The sequence below is a fragment of the Ylistrum balloti genome, unplaced genomic scaffold (genome assembly GCF_031769215.1).
Source record: "Ylistrum balloti isolate Yb309-2 unplaced genomic scaffold, AGI_CSIRO_Ybal_v1 Utg369724, whole genome shotgun sequence".
NCBI lineage: Eukaryota > Metazoa > Mollusca > Bivalvia > Pectinida > Pectinidae > Ylistrum > Ylistrum balloti.
The window spans coordinates 335,907-358,835 of record NW_026781942.1 but is presented as its reverse complement, the minus strand read 5'-3'; the positions used below and the strand labels follow the sequence as shown (position 1 = coordinate 358,835).

At 36.2% G+C, this 22,929-nt stretch overlaps 2 protein-coding genes across 2 annotated transcripts; one reads left to right on the top strand and one right to left on the bottom strand.

Moving 5' to 3' along the window:
* Positions 1-109: 109 nt before the first annotated feature.
* On the top strand, positions 110-6,655 carry LOC132565481 (cell division cycle-associated protein 7-like). The gene is made up of 10 exons (XM_060230132.1): positions 110-126; positions 450-512; positions 1,534-1,596; positions 2,397-2,603; positions 2,992-3,081; positions 3,467-3,598; positions 3,836-3,922; positions 4,278-4,340; positions 5,255-5,391; positions 6,613-6,655. The coding sequence occupies exons 2-10, from the start codon at positions 456-458 to the stop codon at positions 6,653-6,655; spliced, it is 879 nt and encodes a 292-aa protein (XP_060086115.1). The 5' UTR covers positions 110-126; positions 450-455.
* A 13,457-nt stretch (positions 6,656-20,112) lies between these two features.
* On the bottom strand, positions 20,113-20,640 carry LOC132565480 (fer3-like protein). Its single transcript, XM_060230131.1, has one exon. It carries the CDS (start codon positions 20,638-20,640, stop codon positions 20,113-20,115), a length of 528 nt encoding a protein of 175 aa, XP_060086114.1.
* Between the last annotated feature and the right edge of the window lie 2,289 nt (positions 20,641-22,929).

Below are 22,929 nucleotides of genomic sequence, written 5' to 3'. Positions count from 1 at the left end.
CTGTTTGTTTACATCAAAGAATTGTGGGATGTCCCGGCAAATTTTGATCACGTGGGCAAGCTTCCAACACGATAACGCGAAGAACCGACAGAAAAAGAAACATTTTTACAAGATTGTAGAAACCAGGTAAGTTAAAGGTTGTCGTGTGTGAATATTAAGGCTTTGATGAGTGAAATCGAAACGTTATTTTTATGTCATCCACAGAGAAAACGGTATTTCTTTTACCGTCAATTTTCCCGGGAATTTTTATTAATGATTTACATGCAATATGAGTGCGTGCTCGCGTGTTGATGCATTTTACTATCCATCTTTTAATCATATCTTAATCGAATAAGAACCGATCCTAGATTTGAAAAAAATAAGATAATGTTTTCGCCATACAATATAAGCATTGTATTTTCATGAATTAAAGCTTTCACCATATCATCAGATTATTCCACATGTTGTAGGTAAAAATGGCGAGTCATTATGAAGAACGCCGCAACAGAAACTTGGAAGACAACAAATTGATGGTAAGTATATAGGGTAAAATAAATATCTACTGTCGTTAATGTAAGACAATTTTAAGAATGCATTTTCAGATGAAATTTGTGTCATTAATAAAACGTGACATTTTCAGATTATAATAACGATTTAAAATTCGTATGCGAAAAACCCTTTTCCAAATATTGGTAGACGTATGGTACATGTCATATTTTCTTAAATACAAGTGGAAGATGTGAACTGTATAATGATATTTTATTGTCCCAGTGTGTGCCAATTTTAAAAATTTTGAGAGGTCATTTGGAAGGCAATAACTAGATGTTTATTGGTCCACAAACTCTTCATTAAAAACATCTACAGTTTTCTTCCCATCTTTACAAACGTTACAATATGTAACGGGACATTCTGTTAGGTAAACTGTGAAATATTACCAGACAGAGGAAACTTTTACTAGACAATCGTTTTATACTACTTCAGATGCCAGAAGTAAAAATCAAGATCATAAACCATAACTACATTGGATTTTAGTTTAATGCTACTTGATTCTAATGTAAAAGACTTTGTCTCATGCTGGTCCCTATAATTTAGATTCAAGCTTGATTTCCCATCCAAAAGATATTGCATGCCCATTGTATTAGTAATATTATTGATGGATTCTCAATAATCACTGATGTTCCTTTGTAAGTTCTGGGGTTCCTCAAAAGCAAAATCCGAATGTTACGACCATTCAGATGTGATTATCTAGACCAATTGGCATAAAGTTTGCATCTGCTAAACAGACGGTGATTCAGAATGGTGAACCTGCATGTCTGGTGAATTTGTGCATTAAACACAACTGTTTACAGAAGTAAAGGACATTGCATATATACAGGACTACACATTTTACTTGAACAACCAAACTTCACTGGACATGTTTGGCTTGGTTGTTCTTATTTACCTTTTAGCTTGTAGAGCCTGGTGAATAAGTGGTAAGATTTCAAATATGTTTATAGTTGTGCTGTCTGAATGTGCTTCAGTGTGTTTTTTTTTTTTTTTTACATGCATTTTCAGTTGGACAAACTGCTGCACGACCTAAAGGCAACCATACCAATAAAGGTTGAGAGAACAGTACGGGTGAGTTGTGCCAGCAGAACCATGTCATCCAACAAACAAAATTCATTCTGTACCTTTTTACTGGAATTTAGATGTAAGTGATGGGAAAATGATCAGATAAATCTAGTCGTTTTACTTCATCTGATGTGATAATCAATCATAATTTTTCATAATCGTTCATCGTTACCTTAGCATTATCTTAATATTATGTATAATAGAGATGCCAACGGCTGATGATATTCATTCTATGTAAATTCTCGGGAAATCGGGAGTTTTAGGTTAGGAAAAAACAAGAAAATATTACCTGAATGAAGAACACATGACTTCTAATGAACAGTCAGTCAGCCGATTTTGTAACTAACTACATTAAAAAGCCATCTGATTATAGCCGATACTTGATAGTGGATTTTAATTGATTTCCCATCACTTGAAACATACATGTACATGGTGTTCTGATCAATTCAGTCAATATCATATCTCTTGAATTGGAAAATCAGGTAAGGAATTCGTCATAATGTATCCTACATGATCCAAAAATCTGACATAAGAACATTTTTAGATGGCTTATTGACTTGTTTGATCACTCGGTGTTCCTTGAAATGAGAGTTCTTTTCACCCCACTAAAGGTGTTTGTACCATTAATTTTCTTGGGTTCTCCTACATATAGGGCATTCTAACAGATGAAAATTTCTATAAATCTATCTGATATACTCCATCTGAAATATGTTGGAAACACTCGATCATGAGACACACACTCTTCAACTGTTTGATCATTAATCTGAGAAAATTCATCCTGTATATATTACGCTATCTGTTTATAGAAAGCAAGGGTCACAAAGTCTGTGGAGAAGCTTCCAACAAGGAGAAACCCATCTCGTCATGCGCGATACACATCAGCGGGGCAGGAGCACAGCAGATACTCATCCCTAGACGAGTATGGAATTGCTCACAAGAGGCAAAGACGTGGATCTGTGTCATCATCCATATCATCTTCATCATCTGCCACTTCTCCCTCCTCTTCACCAAATGTAAACAGTGATAAACAGTCTTCAGAGAATTATTTTGTTCTGATATGAAATGAAAAGCATTGTAATTGAGGTTGGTCAGTTTACAGTTCATTTTCACGAGTCCTTTTCGACTTTATTGCTGAAAAGAATGGGTCCTGCAATGTAAAATTTTAAATACTTCCAGAAATTCTGAGTCAAAATTCTAGGAGCAATAAGAGTAATAAAATAAGAAAGTTATAGTAATTTTTTGTGTTTTTGTATACTGAGCTACTCTGTTGATGAAAACTTAATTTTGTGTCCTTAAAACTAAAATGTCATCCTTTCACAGACCATGTATCCAGTGTAACAGAACCAATCATGTAGAGTAGCCATTGTTTTGTAACAAATGCATGTTTTTGTTTTCTTGCAGAAATTGTTGGTAAGATTTGGGTTCTTCCAGAAGTCAAATGTACGACCAGACGAGACGGATGAAACAGATTCATTGGACAGTGACGAGGAAGTAAGAATTTTCACTTATTGTTAGAGAACGTATTAGGTGAACTGAATTTGTTCAGTTACAAGTAATGTGTTAAGCTTGGTTAGCCAGGACTGTGGCCAACTTGTTGGTATTGGAAATCTGTATGGTACATTACAGTTTACACTAATCTTATATAAATAATATGATTTTATAATATGTAAGAATGACACGGATTGATGAAAGAAGCTCTTTGTAGCAACAAAGAAAAGTTCATGACATTCATTTTTAATCTTTAAACTGATTATTATTTCAATCTTTGAAGTGAAACACTTTCCTTGCGTTTATTATTAATGAACATTTATTTCGACATGTTATTTAAGACATGGTCACTGGAGATCATTTCAATGTTTTTGTATTCATTTCCCAGGAAGAGGAACTGACTTTACCCAAACGAGCTCATAGAATAATTCATGACTCTCGTCCGGCAGAAGACATCACTGAGGAGGATTTAGGAATGGTGGCAGAATTTGTCAGCGAGAAGAAATATGACAGCTTCTATGTATGTTACTGGCATGGAATATATAATTAACAGTTGAAATATAGTTGATTTGTGCAGATCTTGGTAAGGATTCCTACTTTTTATGTAAGGGGCATGTACAGTTGTATAAATCAATATATTTAAGAAATATGAAATATTACATCAGTATCTTAGTAAGTTGGTTATATGTTGTGTTACAGGGTACATCCTGTCATCAGACAGAAGACTGATTAAAGTTGATTATATGTTGTGTTACAGGGTACATCCTGTCATCAATGTAGACAGAAGACTAACGATATGAAGACTATTTGTAGGTCAGGACATTGTGTTGGAGTTAGAGGACAGGTAGGTCAATGTTATCACTAAGATAATTTCAGACAATATAAAAAAGTAAACCTTAAATTAAGATATATAATGCATATTTCGTATACTAGCATTGAGTTTCAGAGAAATATTACATCTCTGCTGTTCAAACTTGACACGATTATTTCAAGCCCTATGATACAGCTCTATGTCAAGGTCAGAGGTCAAAGGCACAACAGCTGAAACAAGTTGAAATTAGACTTGATGCAATTGTTCCTTCTGTGGTCTGTGTCTGAGGAACAGATATGGGGACCATGCTATAGAGGCTATCTGTAATTCATAACATAAATGTGCTCTTCTGTCAGAATATCTTTACGATTTAAACATACATTTTCAGTTCTGTGGTCCTTGTCTGAGGAACAGATATGGCGAGGATGCAAAAGAAGCATTGAAGAATGAGGTATGTATTTGTTTACATGTATTATTTATTTTCTTTATTTTACTCAAAACTGAAACTTTTGTTTTACTTAACTGGGGATATTTATCTTGCTTCTACTGTTCATGTGTCGCCTGTAGCAATGTCACCAATCCCAAACTATTGTTACTATAATGGTGGTGATATAGAGTAAATGTTTCATGTGTCGCCTGCAGCGATGTCACCAATCCCAAACTATTGTTACTATAATGGTGGTGATATAGAGTAAATGTTTCATGTGTCGCCTGCAGCGATGTCACCAATCCCAAACTATTGTTACTATAATGGTGGTGATATAGAGTAAATGTTTCATGTGTCGCCTGCAGCAATGTCACCAATCCCAAACTATTGTTACTATAATCGTGGTGATATAGAGTAAATGTTTCATGTCTCTCCTGCAGCAATGTCACCAATCCCAAACTATTGTTACTATAATGGTGGTGGTATAGAGTAAATGTTTCATGTCTCGCCTGCAGCAATGTCACAAATCCCAAACTATTGTTACTATAATGGTGGTGATGTAGATGTAAATGTTTCATGTCTCGTCTGTGATGAAGAGATACACTAGCCATAACTATGATGTTATTTATCTGGCGGAGACATATTGTAAATATTTGTATTGCTGTAATTACTGCCAACTACATGCTGTATGGATGTATTCCGCCATAGAAACTTCACATGACCTGATTACACCTGTGCTGCTGAAATTGATTGAATTGATTGATGTAAACTACAGTTTCTTTGTGGCTGTATGGATAGGCATGTAATGTATAAAGAGGTAAAATTTCCTTTCAACTTTACAGAAGATTGTCTACCATAACTGCTGACCAAAACAGTTTATTTTACTCTGTATACCAAGCTTTTGATGTATTTTGACTAATGTCTGTTTCTATATCCAGAGTTGGAGTTGTCCACCTTGTCGTAAGATCTGTAACTGCAGTTTCTGTAGAAAGAAAAATGGGAAGAGTTGTACCGGGATCCTCATACACTTAGCTAGGGAACATGGCTTCAGTGATGTCAATGCGTACCTACAGAGGTAAGATACTAGAATTTTGTAGATTGTGTCATACACTTAGCTAGGGAGCATGGCTTCAGTGATGTCAATGCGTACCTACAGAGGTAAGATACTAGAATTTTGTAGATTGTGTCATACACTTAGCTAGGGAACATGGCTTCAGTGATGTCAATGCGTACCTACAGAGGTAAGATACTAGAATTTTGTAGATTGTGTCATACACTTAGCTAGGGAGCATGGCTTCAGTGATGTCAATGCGTACCTACAGAGGTAAGATACTAGAATTTTGTAGATTGTGTCATACACTTAGCTAGGGAGCATGGCTTCAGTGATGTCAATGCGTACCTACAGAGGTAAGATACTAGAATTTTGTAGATTGTGTCATACACTTAGCTAGGGAGCATGGCTTCAGTGATGTCAATGCGTACCTACAGAGGTAAGATACTAGAATTTTGTAGATTGTGTCATACACTTAGCTAGGGAACATGGCTTCAGTGATGTCAATGCGTACCTACAGAGGTAAGATACTAGAATTTTGTAGATTGTGTCATACACTTAGCTAGGGAGCATGGCTTCAGTGATGTCAATGCGTACCTACAGAGGTAAGATACTAGAATTTTGTAGATTGTGTCATACACTTAGCTAGGGAGCATGGCTTCAGTGATGTCAATGCGTACCTACAGAGGTAAGATACTAGAATTTTGTAGATTGTGTCATGCACTTAGCAAGGGAACATGGCTTCAGTGATGTCAATGCGTACCTACAGAGGTAAGATACTAGAATTTTGTAGATTGTGTCATACACTTAGCAAGGGAACATGGCTTCAGTGATGTCAATGCGTACCTACAGAGGTAAGATACTAGAATTTTGTAGATTGTGTCATACACTTAGCAAGGGAACATGGCTTCAGTGATGTCAATGCGTACCTACAGAGGTAAGATACTAGAATTTTGTAGATTGTGTCATACACTTAGCTAGGGAGCATGGCTTCAGTGATGTCAATGCGTACCTACAGAGGTAAGATACTAGAATTTTGTAGATTGTGTCATACACTTAGCAAGGGAACATGGCTTCAGTGATTGTTATTTTATCAGATTATTTACTTGGGTTGTTTTTTTGACCGAGAGAAATAGAGCACGGTTATGTTATCAAATTTGTGAAAAGTATGCATTTTTTTACAATTATTTTAAACAATTGCTCTATTATGCTATGGGTTTTTTTTTTTTTTTTTTTTTTTTGCAGAATTAAGAAGGGGGAAGAAAACTTAAAGGAGTTATGGGATTAAACACTATGTTATGACCATTCCTTTTTAGGTCACCTGAGACAATCTCATGGTGACATATTGTAAACGCCTTCATCTAGTGTTGCGTATCCGTAAACAATTTAACATTTTCAACTTCTTCTCCAAAAAAAACCCTGATTCAATTTCATTAAAATTTTGCAGAAACCTATCTTGGTCTAAGATGAACCAAAATTGTAAATTATACAGTCCCAACCCCACAGGGGCCTGAAGGGCAGGGTCAGAAGGGGTCAAATTGACTTAAATTTCAAAAATCTTCTGAACAACCAGTTAAGGAAGAATCAAATACTCTTCATGAATGGAAGTATCTTAAGGTGCTTTACCAAAATTGTGAATTTTATGGCCCCAGGGTCTCACATTTCCCCATGGGGAGGGGTTAATGTTTACTATAGTTTATATAGGAAAACTAGATTTTTGCAAATAATTTCCATTAGAATAATTTCAAACTTGGTTAGAATTATGAGTGAAATATTGATACTGACAGACCCCCAGGGGGCTATTGGCAGGGCCAAATGAGTCAAATTGACTTAGATTTTTAAAAATCTTCTTCTAAACACCTAGATATGATAGAATCAAATGGTCTTCATGAATGGAAGTATCTTAATGTGCTTAAATTACCAAAATGAGGCTTGCATTTCTTTCAAGGGAGGAATCTCTTTTTAGACATTACTGTAATTTTCATATGAAAATTGCATTTTGGAGCATCGGGTTGGCTATTCCCGATTGGAAATCAGTATAGAATGACAGTTTTGAAAGTATGCATGTATTGACACTAGCTTTCTATATTCAGCGTCACAATTTCTATTTCATGACACTTGATAACTATCCTTTAACCTTTATATTCAATATTGCTTATCTCAAGTGACCTTCAAGGCTGCTAGGCCTCTTGTTTAAATGTTGGGTGTAATGTCTCTCAGCCAAGAAGAGTAAATATATAGGGTTATCTCCCTTTAATTGTTTCATGTGATTTCACAATGATTTTCTGATGTTAAGATGGATGAAGGCAGAATAATGTTTAATCAGACCTACCATTTAAATATTTCATCATTGTGACATAATATACAGGAGACTAGGGGTTGTTATTTGATTTTTCCTGTTTCATTTTTTCCAGCTTGAAGAAATAATTTTCTATTGCATGGAACCATTGTGGAAGACCACCATAATCTTGTAGAAACATCAATTTTGAGATTATGGGATCTGTACTACAATATAAAACCAAAACCACTGAAGTGGACAAGGGCACGTTAGTGCTACTTGCTGTATGCACTGTGAAAATTTGATCATATTTTTAAAGAACCAGACCCAGTCCTCGACTGATATTATTTTATATTTAAAAAATTCATAGTTTTCTATTTTTCTTGGGTAGCAAAAGTTCTGATTAACCCTGTTATACTGCAATTTTAAAGGAAATCGCTATCAATCTTACATTATAAATAGTTTTTAAAATGAATTCTAAACGACTCAGTGCTAATTAATAATTATGCGGGAAGTCCTGCCCTCTGACACATGTGCAAAGAACTGTAAATAAATCTGCCATCTCCCAACATGGCAGAAAACGTGCAAGGGAAGCGGGAAAGAAAACATGTTTTGTCGGACTCTGAGGCGAAAAGAAGAAAGATGACGCAAGAGTGTGATATATCAAAGGCAAAGATTTATATTGGCGAGCATACAGAAAGATGTAATGCTGTGAAGACCGAACTGAATTCAAAAACAAATCTCGAAGTAGCGGGTATTTTGCTCGACAAATAAGAACTCAATCCACAAATATAAAAATACGGCAATTAATCGTAGTTTTTCTTGTAATCTGCATGTTGATGTGATCAGTACATACGTTAGATGATTTCCATACAGGATATATAGAATATTGATTGCATTTATCGGTAAAATCTCTTTACAAGCGGTGTTACATGGACATACTACTCACCTCTTCCTCTATTTTTGTTATGGTTCTGACCGTGTCTGAATGTATCATGTGACTTTTCCTCATCAATATTCATATCCTGGTGTTGATTAATGAGACTAATTCCAATACCGATATCTCCGGTACCCTTTCAATTTCAAGTTCGAAACTTTATACAAGTCTTTATCAACATATTATCTATTAGTATACAACATTTCCAGTTAATAGAATATGAAAGAATATCTATAATGAGTGGGTCTGGCTCTTTAAATGTTATTATTTCTGTGTACACTTTTGAACAAAATTATGACATTTTTCTCCAGATAAGCTATGATAAGTTGCAAAAGTATTGGGAAAATTGATGCAGACGCCTGTATGCAAAAGTCTTGCATCTGATTGAAACTTTGCCACTTTGATGTATTTTCTTTATTTAGACATGTTTGCACCTGTAAACTGTTCAGTGCTAAGTTGATTGTAGATTGGTTTGAAGGTAGTGTTATCACATTCATGACATATTAATAGCATTGTATTCTACAAGGGTTATAGAACAGTAATTCTCAAAGATTTCAATTTAAAAATTGATGGTAATCTAAATCATTGACCTTTACAGTTGATATTAAACTCAAATTGCAACATTGACAATCAGTTGTACCTTCAGGGTCTAGTTGTATACTTTATATATATAATTTCCAATGCCTGTGTTGGTTAACACAGTTTCAGTGCCTGTGGATGTCTTGTTTGAGAACTAATAGATAAGATTGACTTTCTGTAGTGTTGGAGCTATAAACTTAAGGTGTTCTAGACCTAGTCTTTGTATATAATATCGTTAGATAAGACAGTTTAGAAAGTCGGCAGGAACATTAGAATTATTTCATAGTTTCTGAGTTTTGTCACTCTTTGTTGAAAAAAGTATCCTTCCTGATTTTCCATTTTGAAATAAAATTTTGGGAAATTGTTATTTTAGTGAATCGGCATTGATATAGATTCTGATGTTAAAATTCATTGTGGGCAAAAATCTCGCCATATTTTTCTAATGATCCATGTTTTAGTGTACTGCTACAAAAATTACAGAAAATACATCCAATTTAAGAATCATAGGTACTTTGTTATGAACTGATGAATTACTCCTAGTTTTCATTCAGTTACAACAAAGTACCTTTTGTATGACAGGATTTTACATGGCTGTTATTATGTTTCTGATGTGGACTAATTGGTGCTATAATTTGTAAATGGAAATGGCATTCAGTATGCTTTTTCTAATGACATTATTGTAGATATTTAAATATTGTCAAGTGACATTTAATAATAAACATATAAAACCACATTGATGGTAAATGTCACATATAATTATTTTCATATTATTGATATTAGCCGTGTACTTTTGTAAATAGTTTTTTTGTAAGTGATTGATTTGCTGATATGATTGTTATAAAGTGAAAGTAGAGCAGAGTGTAAAGATTTCCAGGGTGTCTGATCATTGATATGATAATATGTTACTCTTTTGTGTACTAGTACTTTTAAAGGAAGGGTGCCAATTTAGGCCATGCAGTGATAGCCAAATATTTTTGCATGAAAACACTTTGAAGTTGGTTACAGATGGTATGATACTTTAAACATAATATTTTGCGAGGGCCATAGAATGACAAAAATTTGACTTTTTCTTGCCTTAGCATGTGAGATTGTAATTATCCCCTGCCCAACGAAGTTGGCGAGAAATATTCAAATGGGTTCTGTCCATCCGTACCACTGGATGCTGCTTTCGGCATGATATCTTTTGAAAGACTGGTAGGATTTTGACTTTGGTTGGTACACTTGTTACCTTAATGCAGTGCCCAAGTTCGATTAACAGCGAATTCCGTGCATATCTAATGAGGCTGCTGTGACCTGATTGGCTGATTTCTTTTATCACTCTGGGATACTGCTTTCAGCAAGATATCTTTTGAAGGAACAAATGAATTATAAGTAGACTTGTTACCTCAGCCCCTTGTTTAAGTATGTTGCTCACTTTAAATGTAGATATTTTACAACAGGGGCGGGGGATCTAGATGACTTTGTCCTTGTTCACAATTTGATTCTGCATCAGTGTACTACCTGGTAGCCACACTCTGATATAACTGAACAAGTTATGTTACTTAGATAATCTTAATCATGTTTTTAAAATGGCAACCATGTGTACATAAGACTTTCAATGTTAAACTTTATACTGAAAAACTGTTGTATTTTTGTTACGATTTTAAAAAGTTTTAAAACATGTCCAGTTTATTGTATTTTGTCTACCTTTGTGGTTTTATCTTCATTCAATACAAATAAAGATTTTATTACACATTTATTTGAATTTTATTGTTGATGTACATTAGAACCAGTATATATTTCTGTGTATGGTTTCTACTGAAAGGCTAGCTAACCACGTGATATAGAACAACAGATCAGGATGTTATTGTTTACTTACATGGAAATTTTGACTGTCATCAGAATATCCTCTCATCTATAGTAGTATAACAATAACCAACCATGTTTGTGTCCTCGTCTTGCTCCAAAACTTATTTATTTTACATCATTTGACCCAAATCTTCAGGATGAGGTTTAGCCATTCCACTCTTGTTTCGTCTGTCATCCTAGCCACGCGAAAGCTTTCTAAATTTCAAGTTACTCCAGAGGGAATGAGCTGATTATTTTTTGTGTCTGTCAAAAATCCAATATGGCCACCATCTGGAAAACAAAATTAAGCCACTTCCTTGGTTCCATGGATGACATTGGGCTGAAAAATTGTGGGGATGTTGAAAAACTGAAAAGAAGAGTGTATTTGCCTTTACTTCTCAAATATTCTGCACCGTTTTTTCGCTTGGTTCTTGATCTTGGACAGATGAATATTTGGTTGAAATATAGTTACACTTTTTTTTTACTTACAAAAATTTTTTTTTTTTTTTTTTTTTTTAACGTTTTTTTATCTTTCAAATCATAAGCGTTTATTTCAGAACATTGTCAAGTGAAGGAATCAATCAATATTTCAAATTATTGCTAAGGAATTTTGAATAGGTACAATAAAATGAAAATAACATTTCCAGATTACTACTATTATTATCAGTACATGTATCATTCTATGGCAATTACTTTCTATCAAATACCATTACAAAAACTCATCATAACAATTTTTTGCTTTGTTTTGTTTTGTTTTTTTTTTTTTTTTTAATTTAGGCCATATGACCTTCATATATCTATACTTAATAGTGATAACACATTAAGGGGGAGAGAGCTAATATGGTCTTTGTATTTACAGTAGATGTAATATCCTACACAAGCTACCATTCAGTTAAAAAAATGACGTCCTTCAGGCTGTCTGGCACCTGTCCAACACAGAAAAGTATTCTTTAAAATTAGTAGATAGGTTTTATCGAGATCAGGAGAAATGGTCATTCTTATTATATTTGTTAAACGGTAGTCCATTATTTAATGAGGAGGTCAAACATCGAATGGTCAAATCTGAGGCACAATCTGCTTCACAATGAAAGTTTGTTTCAGTTATATTTAAACTATTGGGAAATACACATAAAACTACAAATGAGTTGTCCTGTTTCGGGTCTTGTTCTCCGCATTCGGAATGACATGGTAAACTGCAACGAGGGCTGATTGATAAGTTGTGAGCCTTGTACCGAAAAAGTTAAGCAGGGATGTCCTGTTTCAGCTCTACTATTCCCTGACTATTTAAGACTGTACCCGAGGGCTGGTGTCATTTGGCCAGTTTATGGCGAAGAGGTTATGACAGACATGCGAGTTACAGAGAGAGATTATAGCCAGTACAACTGGGATTTCAGAGGGAGCGTACGTTCCATTCTTACGGAAGATCTTGCAGTGAGAAAGCTCTCGCCCCACTGGGTGCCAAGACTAATCTGAACCTTTTAGGAGGAAAATTTGTGGCCTCAGTTTTCTGGGATGCTCATGGTATTCTGACGGTAGGTCATCTGTAAAAGGGACAAGCAATCATTGCCATATATTATGTATCACTTCTTAGGCAGTTAAGAGAAAATTTTAAAACTGCCATGACCAACTCATTGAAAGTTGTGCTGTTCCACCAGGACAATGCCAGTGTTCACAAGTCTGTCATTTCCATGGCTGCCATTAACGACTGTCGCTTTGAATTGATTGAGCATCTGCCTTATTAAACTGATCTTTCTCCATCAGATTTTCATCTATTTCCAAAAATTGAAAAAAATGCCATTTCCAGTACCCACCTTCGGTCATATGATGACGTCATACATGCAATAAAAGACTTTCTGATCGGTCAAAAAAGGACTTTTGTAAAAGTGGCCCTGAGGCCCTTAAACATCGCAGGCAAAAATACATAGATACTGAAGGGGATTATGTTCAAAAGTAATGCAATACATTTATGTCCGCCAAAAGTCAACCCCTTCGATATGAGGCTCACAACTTTTCTATCAGCCCTCGTATCAATTTTGTCCATTAAAATGTAACCTTGACTTAATCTAAAATACACGATTTATTGCATGTTTCATTTCTTAAGAAATAGTGTTTCTGCGATATTCTGATGTTTATTTTTCCATCCGCGTCGATATTCAACGATAGAAGTTTAATATAGACCAACTTCTTAGGAAGAATAAGTACTATGTCAACCAAATTTGGTATATTCTACAACATCAGGGTCCTTACCTCATAACATTTAATCAACTGTAATACTGTGTATACAAATTATTATTGTTTTGTAGTTATTTCCTCTTTGTTATAACGAGTCAAAGCAGAGAAGAAAGGACATATTTTTTATCAATGTTAGGAATGGTACCAAGATCTTTTTAGGAGATATTTTAGAGGAGTACAAAACAAATAGATAACAGAGGCATATAAAAATATTTTGTTTTTGTATCAGATGTGCTGTTTATTGTGTCATCTTAGCTGGGACCTTCAAGGAAAAAAGTCACAGACAGACTTCATTTGATACGGAAAAGTAGTTTATTTACAGTTAATTAAAACAAAATACTTTTTGTGAGCATTTTAAATTACAAATATCGGCCAATGACGGGAACATCTAGTTGTTGAGAAAGTTTCACTATTGATAACTTAGTACAAAATCATATTTTCTTTCCGGATTTTTAGCTTTCTCTGTGACATTGATCATGCAGTAAAAGTCTGCTACAGTAGACCAAAGCTGGGAGTCATTGTTTATCGTAAAACTGCTATACCTACACACACACACATACATGCATGTACATATTGATGTGCATCTGGTTGTTCAGAAAGTTCTACAGTAGACCAAAGCTGGGAGTTTATCGTAAAACTGCTATACCTACACACACATACATATATGTACATATTGATGTGTATCTGGTTACTGACGCGGTGTATTTTGAAAGGTTTGGCATCTTGTATTCAGCGGCATTCTGGTAGCTTTCAGCTCAGTTATTGGTTTTTGGCGTTGAGCAGTCTTATGATTATCATTAACAACAGATGTCCTTTCCTTCACCAAGGTCTCCACCATTTCACACAGTTTGTCAATTTTCTGCTCGCGCTCGCTATCTGTTCTTGGGCGTAAGTTTTCTTGCTCAAGTCTCCTTTGTTCAATCAGTTCTTTCTGTTGATCTAGTTGTGCTTGAAGATCTGCTATTTCGGCCACTTTCTCCTCAAGCTGCAGCATCAGGTCACATTTTTCTGCCTCCAACTGTTTAATGATATGTTCGTTTTTCTCCTGATTGCCTCCGTCATCCAATGCATCATCGGTACCAGTGTTACTCAACAGATTTTTCATGTTGTCCATTTCTTTTTCCATATCAGCGTGAACCTGTTGAAGCTGTTCATATTTTGTACTGAGAATGACATAATCTCTATTCAATATCTGAAGCTTTTCACGACGTTCAGAATCTTTCAATCTCATGCCTTTTTGAATTTCTTTGAGATGATCATATTGTTCTTGTAAAGCCACATATCTCCTGGTAATATTGGCAACACCCGGTTCCTTTGCAATCGATTGTTGCCATTCCTCTAACTGATGCTGATATTCATCTCTGTCACGTTGACGATTTTCTTCCATCTTCGCCCAATCTTCTTCACGTAGACGCAGTATTTCGGCCATGAAATCTTGTTGGTTTTTGTTGAAATTTTCTAGGACTTTTTTCATGGTTGATCCAGTTTCGATACAGTCATGGCAACTGCCATTGGGCAAATATTTTCCTGAAGCGCCTGCGGCATCAGGAACAGGTGCCTATTAAGAGACAACACAAGAAACACGTAAATGTATTCCGACGGCAAAACTGTACATGTATCATCATCATCCGTACCTCACCCGTACATCACCGTACATTACCCGTACATCACCCGTACATCACCAGTGCATCACCGTACATCACCGTACATTACCCGTACATCACCCGTACATCACCAGTGCATCACCGTACATCATCGTACATCAAACGTACATCACCGTACATTACCCGTACATCACCCGTACATCACCAGTACCTCACCCGTACATCACCCTACACCACCCGTACATCACCAGTACCTCACCGTACATCACTCGTACATCACTATGCATCACCCATACCTCATCGTACATAACCTACATCATCCGTACATCACCGTACATCACATGGAAATCACCCGTAAATCACCCGTACATCACCCGTACATCACTCGTACATCGCTGAACCCACATAATGAATTATATAATGTATCGATATTTATGGTATACTTACATCATTGTATACGCTTCTGTGACTCCTCGTAGATTGCCGACTTGAGGCACTTCGTGGTGCAGCTGTTGACACGAATAATCAAATAGATGTAACTAGTTTTGGATGCAATTTCCCCCTCTTTTTTCAATTTCTGTTAATGTGTTGCGAAAAGCTTTTCTTATCAGACTTACTTAGTAATATTTGTCCAATGATTACAAATGTATCGAATTTGAAACTATTCTCTTCTGCTACATTATCCAGTTTGAAGTTTTATGGCAAAATATAGACAAATTAGGAAAAAGCAATGCCAGTCATTTAACAAACAAAAACATTACTATAGATCAGATTGGCTGGGTTTATCGACCTATCAACTACCAGTGTCATTTTGTCTGTTGAAATACAAATCAATCAATACAAACTTAAATATGGAGATTCTCAAAGACTTCATTTCTTGCTAAAGTATTTTTATATCATATATTAGGATATCTTCATATCTTTAGCATCATCATTATATTTAATAATACATTTTATTATTTTGAACATGTTATATCTGATACACATTTAGATAACATTAGCCTCCATGTGTAGAGTGAGTAAAGTAAGTCAGAATATGAAATATCCACTCCAACTCAGTCCTAAGTAAGACAGCGGTATATAGGCTTTCGTTGTATTAACTATAATAATTGAAAACCCACTGTAAACATTTGTCTTGGTAGCTGATTATTAATTTATGGAATTCTAGCCACAAAACGTCCAGAGACATTTAAATCTAAGAATCATTCTCTTTATTTCGTTATTGTTTTCGATGTTGTATTCTCAAAATCATCATAGGATAACATAACAATGTACATTGTTTAAATAAATAGCGATATTAATAACGCAAGTAAGCTTTTTGCTCATGACATTGCTCTTAAAGGGACGAACTGCTCAGATTTTCATAATTAATTAAAAGCATTTTTACATTTCAATATACGTTAAACGGTGTGTACTTTCTATTAGTCATAATAAGTTTGCACGAACAAAAGAAAAATAGGAGCGACCCCAACACAAATTCTCATGATAATCGTTCTGAGAACGTAATTACGGTGTTTGCGCATCATCATCAGCGACGTGTTAAAATGAGGTTCCGAAAGGTCACATGATGAACCCTGACTTACCTAGACGGGGAGTTGTTTCATCTAGTCTGTCAGCAGCAACAGTATACCTGACTTACCTAGACGGGGAGTTGTTTCATCCAGCCTGTCACAAACAACGGTATATTTTCCTGTTTTTAGCAGTTGAACCCTGACTTACCTAGACGGGGAGTTGTTTCATCTAGCCTGTCAGCAGCAACGGTATACCTGACTTACCTAGACGGGGAGTTGTTTCATCCAGCCTGTCAGCAACAACACTATATCCTTCTGCCTTCAGTGCCGTTCTGAAAACTTTGTACGCTTTTGGTTCCGGGGATGTCACCAATATGTGAATAAAACCGTTGAATTGTTTATGAGGTGCCAACTCTGCTTCGATTCTATTCCTGTCACTTAGATCAAAAATACCACCTTCTATCATTCTGTCGATGATAGGATCAAGATGGGATAACGTTCTTTTCATGTACACAATATTTTGTGTAATTTTGCTTTTGTTCACAGGATCCATCTTTACCAGTTCAGAAGTACCCGTCCACTGCTCTTAAATATTCTATGGTGTAAGCCATATATAAGATTATACGTTGATTCTACCAACATTTCAAAACCTTCTTTATAACAATACGTTGTACATGTAACTAGGTAATTATTCTCTTGTCATTGTTATATATTTAGACTTATGGTAAGTAAACTGTGTATACTACACACAGTCATTAGAGGACAATATCCCTTTATCTCCAACGCTGCACGTTGAGAACCACTCATAAGTGTTTCCAAATAGTATCATTGTTGGTTTTAGAGAATTTTCCAGTGATCGTTGTAAATCTCCCAAGTTCATACCTTGTCTTCCTTTTACATCTATATTATGTTTGAATTAAGGTTCCGTAGACCCGTCAGTATTCCCTTGTTGTAAAGGACATGTATTCCTGTAAGTAGTCATGGGTTTGTGAACGTGTTGGTGGTCATTAACAGTTTGTGCCAGTAATTAGTAGAAGACTAAAATACTCATCATGCCTATTGAACCTTTTGTCACTGATTACTTTGTGTGTCAGTTGAAATGAATGTAATTACGGGCTTATCATCGGTCTGCTTTAGTAACTGTTACATGGACTCAATTAGTCATGAAATTTTCACCAATTGTACTTTTATAAAATGTTAAAAAAGTCATTATGTTTCATTGTATTTCGTCAATAGTCTACCTGTAAAAGTAGACCAAAGCTTACAAATCGTTATGCAATTGGGTGTGTTGTCATTGCATTGTGATCTCTTTTGAATTTACATTTTAAGTCGACTAACCAATACGGATATTGCGGGAGCGAGCCGACATCTAAAATAGCATTAAGCGTCATCAATCTATTAATACATTGCTGACCTGCCAGAGTCTGCTGTTCTTTGCTCCAAGGAATCGACCAAAAACTGCCCAGATTTGAGTAAATACGAGAGTCACGTTAGTGTAAGTGGAAACCCGTTTCGGATATTGATATAAACGATTTATTATATAACAACTAAAATGTGTAATGATTGTATCTTTCAATTTTATTTTCAGATTTATTGGTGACTAGTCTTTAAATCACAGGCAATTTATTAACCTTGTCCATCGCATATATTCACCATAATTGACTATCAAAGACATACTGGCACACGCCCTTCTTTGAGTTGTGGACAAGGGGGTAATATTGAAAGGTGCAAGCGACGGTACACTGAATATACCTCTGATGACGGAGCTTGTATCGAGTGATCATTGGAATAGGTCTCCGTCTTACTTCGGAATAGGTCTCTGTCTTACTTCGGAATAGGTCTCCGTCTTACTTCGGAATAGGTCTCCGTCTTACTTTGGAATAGGTCTCCGTCTTACTTCGGAATAGGTCTCTGTCTTACTTTGGAATAGGTCTCCGTCTTACTTCAGAATAGGTCTCTGTCTTACTTTGGAATAGGTCTCCGTCTTACTTCGGAATAGGTCTCCGTCTTACTTCGGAATAGGTCTCCGTCTTACTTCGGAATAGGTCTCTGTCTTACTTTGGAATAGGTCTCCGTCTTACTTCGGAATAGCTCTCCGTCTTACTTCGATAATGATATGAGTGAGACAGGAATCAGCTGTTCATGATCGCGTATTTATTGATTGATTTATCATTTGATCGTTGCACTGACTTAGATATAGATCTTAGACCATGATCACTGTCATAATGGCTTGCCGTTTTAATTTCTTGCTATAGTATTAACAATCACATAGTGAATGTCGACCGTGTGAGGGAGAAGTTATTTTCAGTATTTATGTATCTATTTATATCGTACTAGCAACATTGTAGTTCGAACCATATTTTTGATGTGTAATTAACGACATGAAACAAACATCGATACGAATCATTAATTATTTAGATATGGATTTATTTCGGTGATCACGTGATGATGTGGAGTTGTCATAGTACCGTTTCCCGTACTTTCAAATATTGCTTCGTTACCTTAAGCTCAGATTTAAGTCCGTACCTGGTACAAATGATGGTTTCAAATTCACTATGGTGAGTTTCCGAATTCTAGTAACCAGCTTCCGTGCCAGCCTAGGGTGTGACTGTTGTTTCGATCCTCAAAGGACAGACAAACGGGTTGTCGGTTGATGAGGACTATAAGGGAAGTTTATGGCCGTCGGACTGGTCACACGTGGACTTTTTCCCCTTGTGCGATATGGCGTTACATTTGTTTGGAGTTCATTAGTACACCTGTTTTGTAACTTTAAACCTTGTCCTCACTTTAGAACTCCATGTTAATTACTTGGACTGGGTATTTCTGACCACCTTATCACTAGCCCTCCATCTCTGGGTCGCGGGTTCGAGGCCTAATGGGGCAGTTACCAGATAATGTCCGCAGGTCAGTAGGTTTTCTCCGGGAACTCCGGCTTTCCTCCACCACACGCCTGTCACGTCCTTAAATGACCCTGGCTGTTAATAGGATGTAAAGCAATAATACACTAAAACTTGGATTGACGGGATTTACAAGACGCTTCGCATTCGGAACACTTTGGTCCTGTTCTCCTTCTGAATGATATCCAATTGAATTTAGTTTATATTTCTTCTTTGTTTTACCGATTTTTCTAACATGTCGGCATATCACCATTTGTTTTGTCTCATTTTATCATTTTCTCACTATACGAGGCGTCAATAACACCACTTTGTTGTGTTAATATTTCAATGTGAAATACGCAGTATTGTGACAATATTTCGGATTTCACAATACTTTTAGCAGAAAAAAAGCAGCTAAAACATCTTGCACAATACAGTAGATTGTTTACCCATACCGGAAACTGTAACTGAAGGAATAAAATCAGATAGTCTTTGAACACAGTGTTTTGTCGAAGGAAAGTTCAGAATTCTGAAATATTTAATTTATGAAGGAAAAAACACAAATTAGTGTCAAACTTCAGATTTATGTTGATACAGATATTTACTTTACCTATCTTAATCAGTTTTGAGTGTTGGTAAAGCAAACATGGTACATTTACTGTATATCACATGGATGTTACGACCCAAGTTCAGATCTTAGACCGATCAAAATGTTTGAATATGTTGATCAACGGAACCGGTTAAAGTTAATTGGTATAAGCATCTGTTCAACTGATGACGTTCATAGATTGAATCTACCTTGTCTTCGTCAGAAGCCTGAAACTACATCTAACTGATTCGTCCATGACACAACCAATATTCTTTTCTGTATCAATGGCTTATATTCATCTCAAGTATGCTCCTACGTTTGATATTCTATCGCTTTATCAAGAACGTTTCCGAGCGTACTAAATTTGACTAAGCGGATGTCAGCCGGCGTATTGCCATTAATGAATTTGGTTAAAAAGTCCACATAGACAATGGCAAGACGTAGCGTCTCTATCCGTGACAGACGTTTCTCGTACGTAAATGTCGGGAGAACTCTCCTCAGCGAATTAAATGCCTCGTTCAGATTTTGCATTCTGCGTCGTTCTCTGATGTTAGCTTTCTTCCTCTGGTCTGAGTGAACAACGCCATTAGATGTTCGTGGCTGTCTGCCGTTTTCACTTTGTATACGTCCTCGAGTGTCCGAGTTATCTCCCTTCTCACGATCACTGAACAGAATGGTTTGTTCGGTGAAATACTGTTGTTCTGGGTTATCAAAACTCCGGACATTAGTTAATGGGTATAGATCTTCAAGATGGACGAAAGAACAGCTGGACACTGGACACAGACTGACCGCTCTTGGTGTTCCAACGGAGCTACATTCGGACAAGTTCTGAAATCTCATTCTCTCACGCTGTTGCTCCAAGGTATCTGTCAGAAATCAGTTAACAGTATTAAAGAAAGTATATAACCACAGTGACACTTTCATATGTAGGGGTGTAGGCCAGAGCTATTTCACTCTCGATGTCACAAAATGTCGTAAAACTCGAGGCTTTGTCGAGTGTTCTACCCCATTTTGTGACCTCAAGGTTGAAATATCCCATCCTTACCTCGGCATATGCAAGATATTTTTTCTCTCATTTCTCATTCTAAGGTATTAGGAAAAGTTAGTTTCATACATATTATAACATTTTATAGTAATGGTATTTAATCGACAAATTTGCTTTGTAAATTAATTCTCCGTACCCAGACTTGGCAAACAAAGTTTCACACAGAAAATTCAAACAAAATATTGGAAGTGTAATACAAGAACAGCGAGCCTGGAAGTGTAATACAAGAACAGCGAGCCTTGGTGTGTTTCCCTGGACAGACGAATAATACACAGATAGAAATGAGAGAAAGCGGTATTTTGTATCAAAATAAATCATTTATCATAAACTTGACAGGGTATACTATGCCATGTTGGTTTAACCCCAGCCACTTCAACCCCAGCCACTTTGACATAAGATTGAGTATAAACTTGACTGGGTACGCCGTGCCATGTTGGTCTAACTCCAGCCACTTTGACAAAAGATTGAGTATAAACTTGACTGGGTACACCACGCCATGTTGGTCTCACTCCAGCCGCTTTGACATAAGACTGAGTATAAACTTGACTGGGTACACCAAGCCATGTTGGTTTAACCCCAGCCACTTCAACCCCAGCCACTTTGACATAAGATTGAGAATAAACTTGACTGGGTACACCACGCCATGTTGGTTTAACCCCAGCCACTTCAACCCCAGCCACTTTGACATAAGATTGAGTATAAACTTGACTGGGTACACCAAGCCATGTTGGTTTAACCCCAGCCACTTCAACCCCAGCCACTTTGACGTAAGATTGAGAATAAACTTGACTGGGTACACCACGTCATGTTGGTTTAACTCCAGCCACTTTGACATAAGATAGAGTATAAACTTTAGTGGGTACACCACGCCATGTTGGTTTAACCCCGGTCACTTTGACATAACATTGAGTATAAAGTTGTTGTTAAGTAGACCGATGACCGATATATGATCCATATATTCCAAGGTTTCACTTAATATAAATGTCGAATGTTCAATCCTAGTTGGTGATGTCACAAACAACAACGGTCGAGACGTACTGGAGAGCATTGAGCACACCTGATGCCTATGCCTCCAGGAACTACATGTACACATTTCCCAACGAGACCATACAAGTCTTCGTGGACCTGCATCTCTCGAGACATGTGATTTGTGTATATCTGTCAGCTGTCGACAAATTTCACAGATATCGCCACACTGGGGAAAAGCTCTAGAATATTGAAGTTTGAACACTTCAACTCACAAGGTTGTTCCTGTCGTTGGTCCCATGACCGTGACAGTTCCCTGTTTTAGTTGTGTAAGTAAAACCGTGTCAGTAAATTACTATTTGTTTGTTTAAACACCATTAGAATCTACTCAACAGTTTCAAACACCAAATTAAATACACGTAAATGACGGAAATGATAATATCAAAATTTTGTTTGTATGTGTTTCTAAAGTTATTACTTACCGGCGTGTTACATTGAAGTAAGACTTCAGTACTGTCCGGTCTGTTTTCTATATTTCCCTGACATAGCACCTGTCATTTATAATCTCTACACAATAGGAAGGAAAAACCTTCTTCTGAACATCACATCCAACGTTGTAACACTAACACATTGGTAACACTCGATGTTTTTCACTTGCCTATCAACAATTTGTGATATCAACCGCTTTTCTTCAGTCCTGATCCAAATTAACACAAATGATATTGAAAGGGGGCCGCACCCCTTTAACAGCGATTTAATATGTTTATGCATTTACATTGTGTATACTCATTCGACAGAACCAATATTAGATGTAAGTCTGCCATCTTTCTTCAAAATTCTACATTACTTTCAGTAAATGATAAGATCAGAATTTCATTAAATGTGTGGAGTTTTGTGAAAACGGTCGTTTTAGTAATAACGTTTGATTTAGGAGTTTCTAATATAAAACACGGAAACGTTAATATCAGGAATTAGCATCGATATTAAAACAGAAATACTACAGGGCCCGTCCTAATTGATTTGAAAATAGACAGAACTATTGATTCGTTGCTTTAATTAACTCATTACTTCTACCATTGTACGTCACTAGACCAATATGTCTGACATCTGACTGCTTC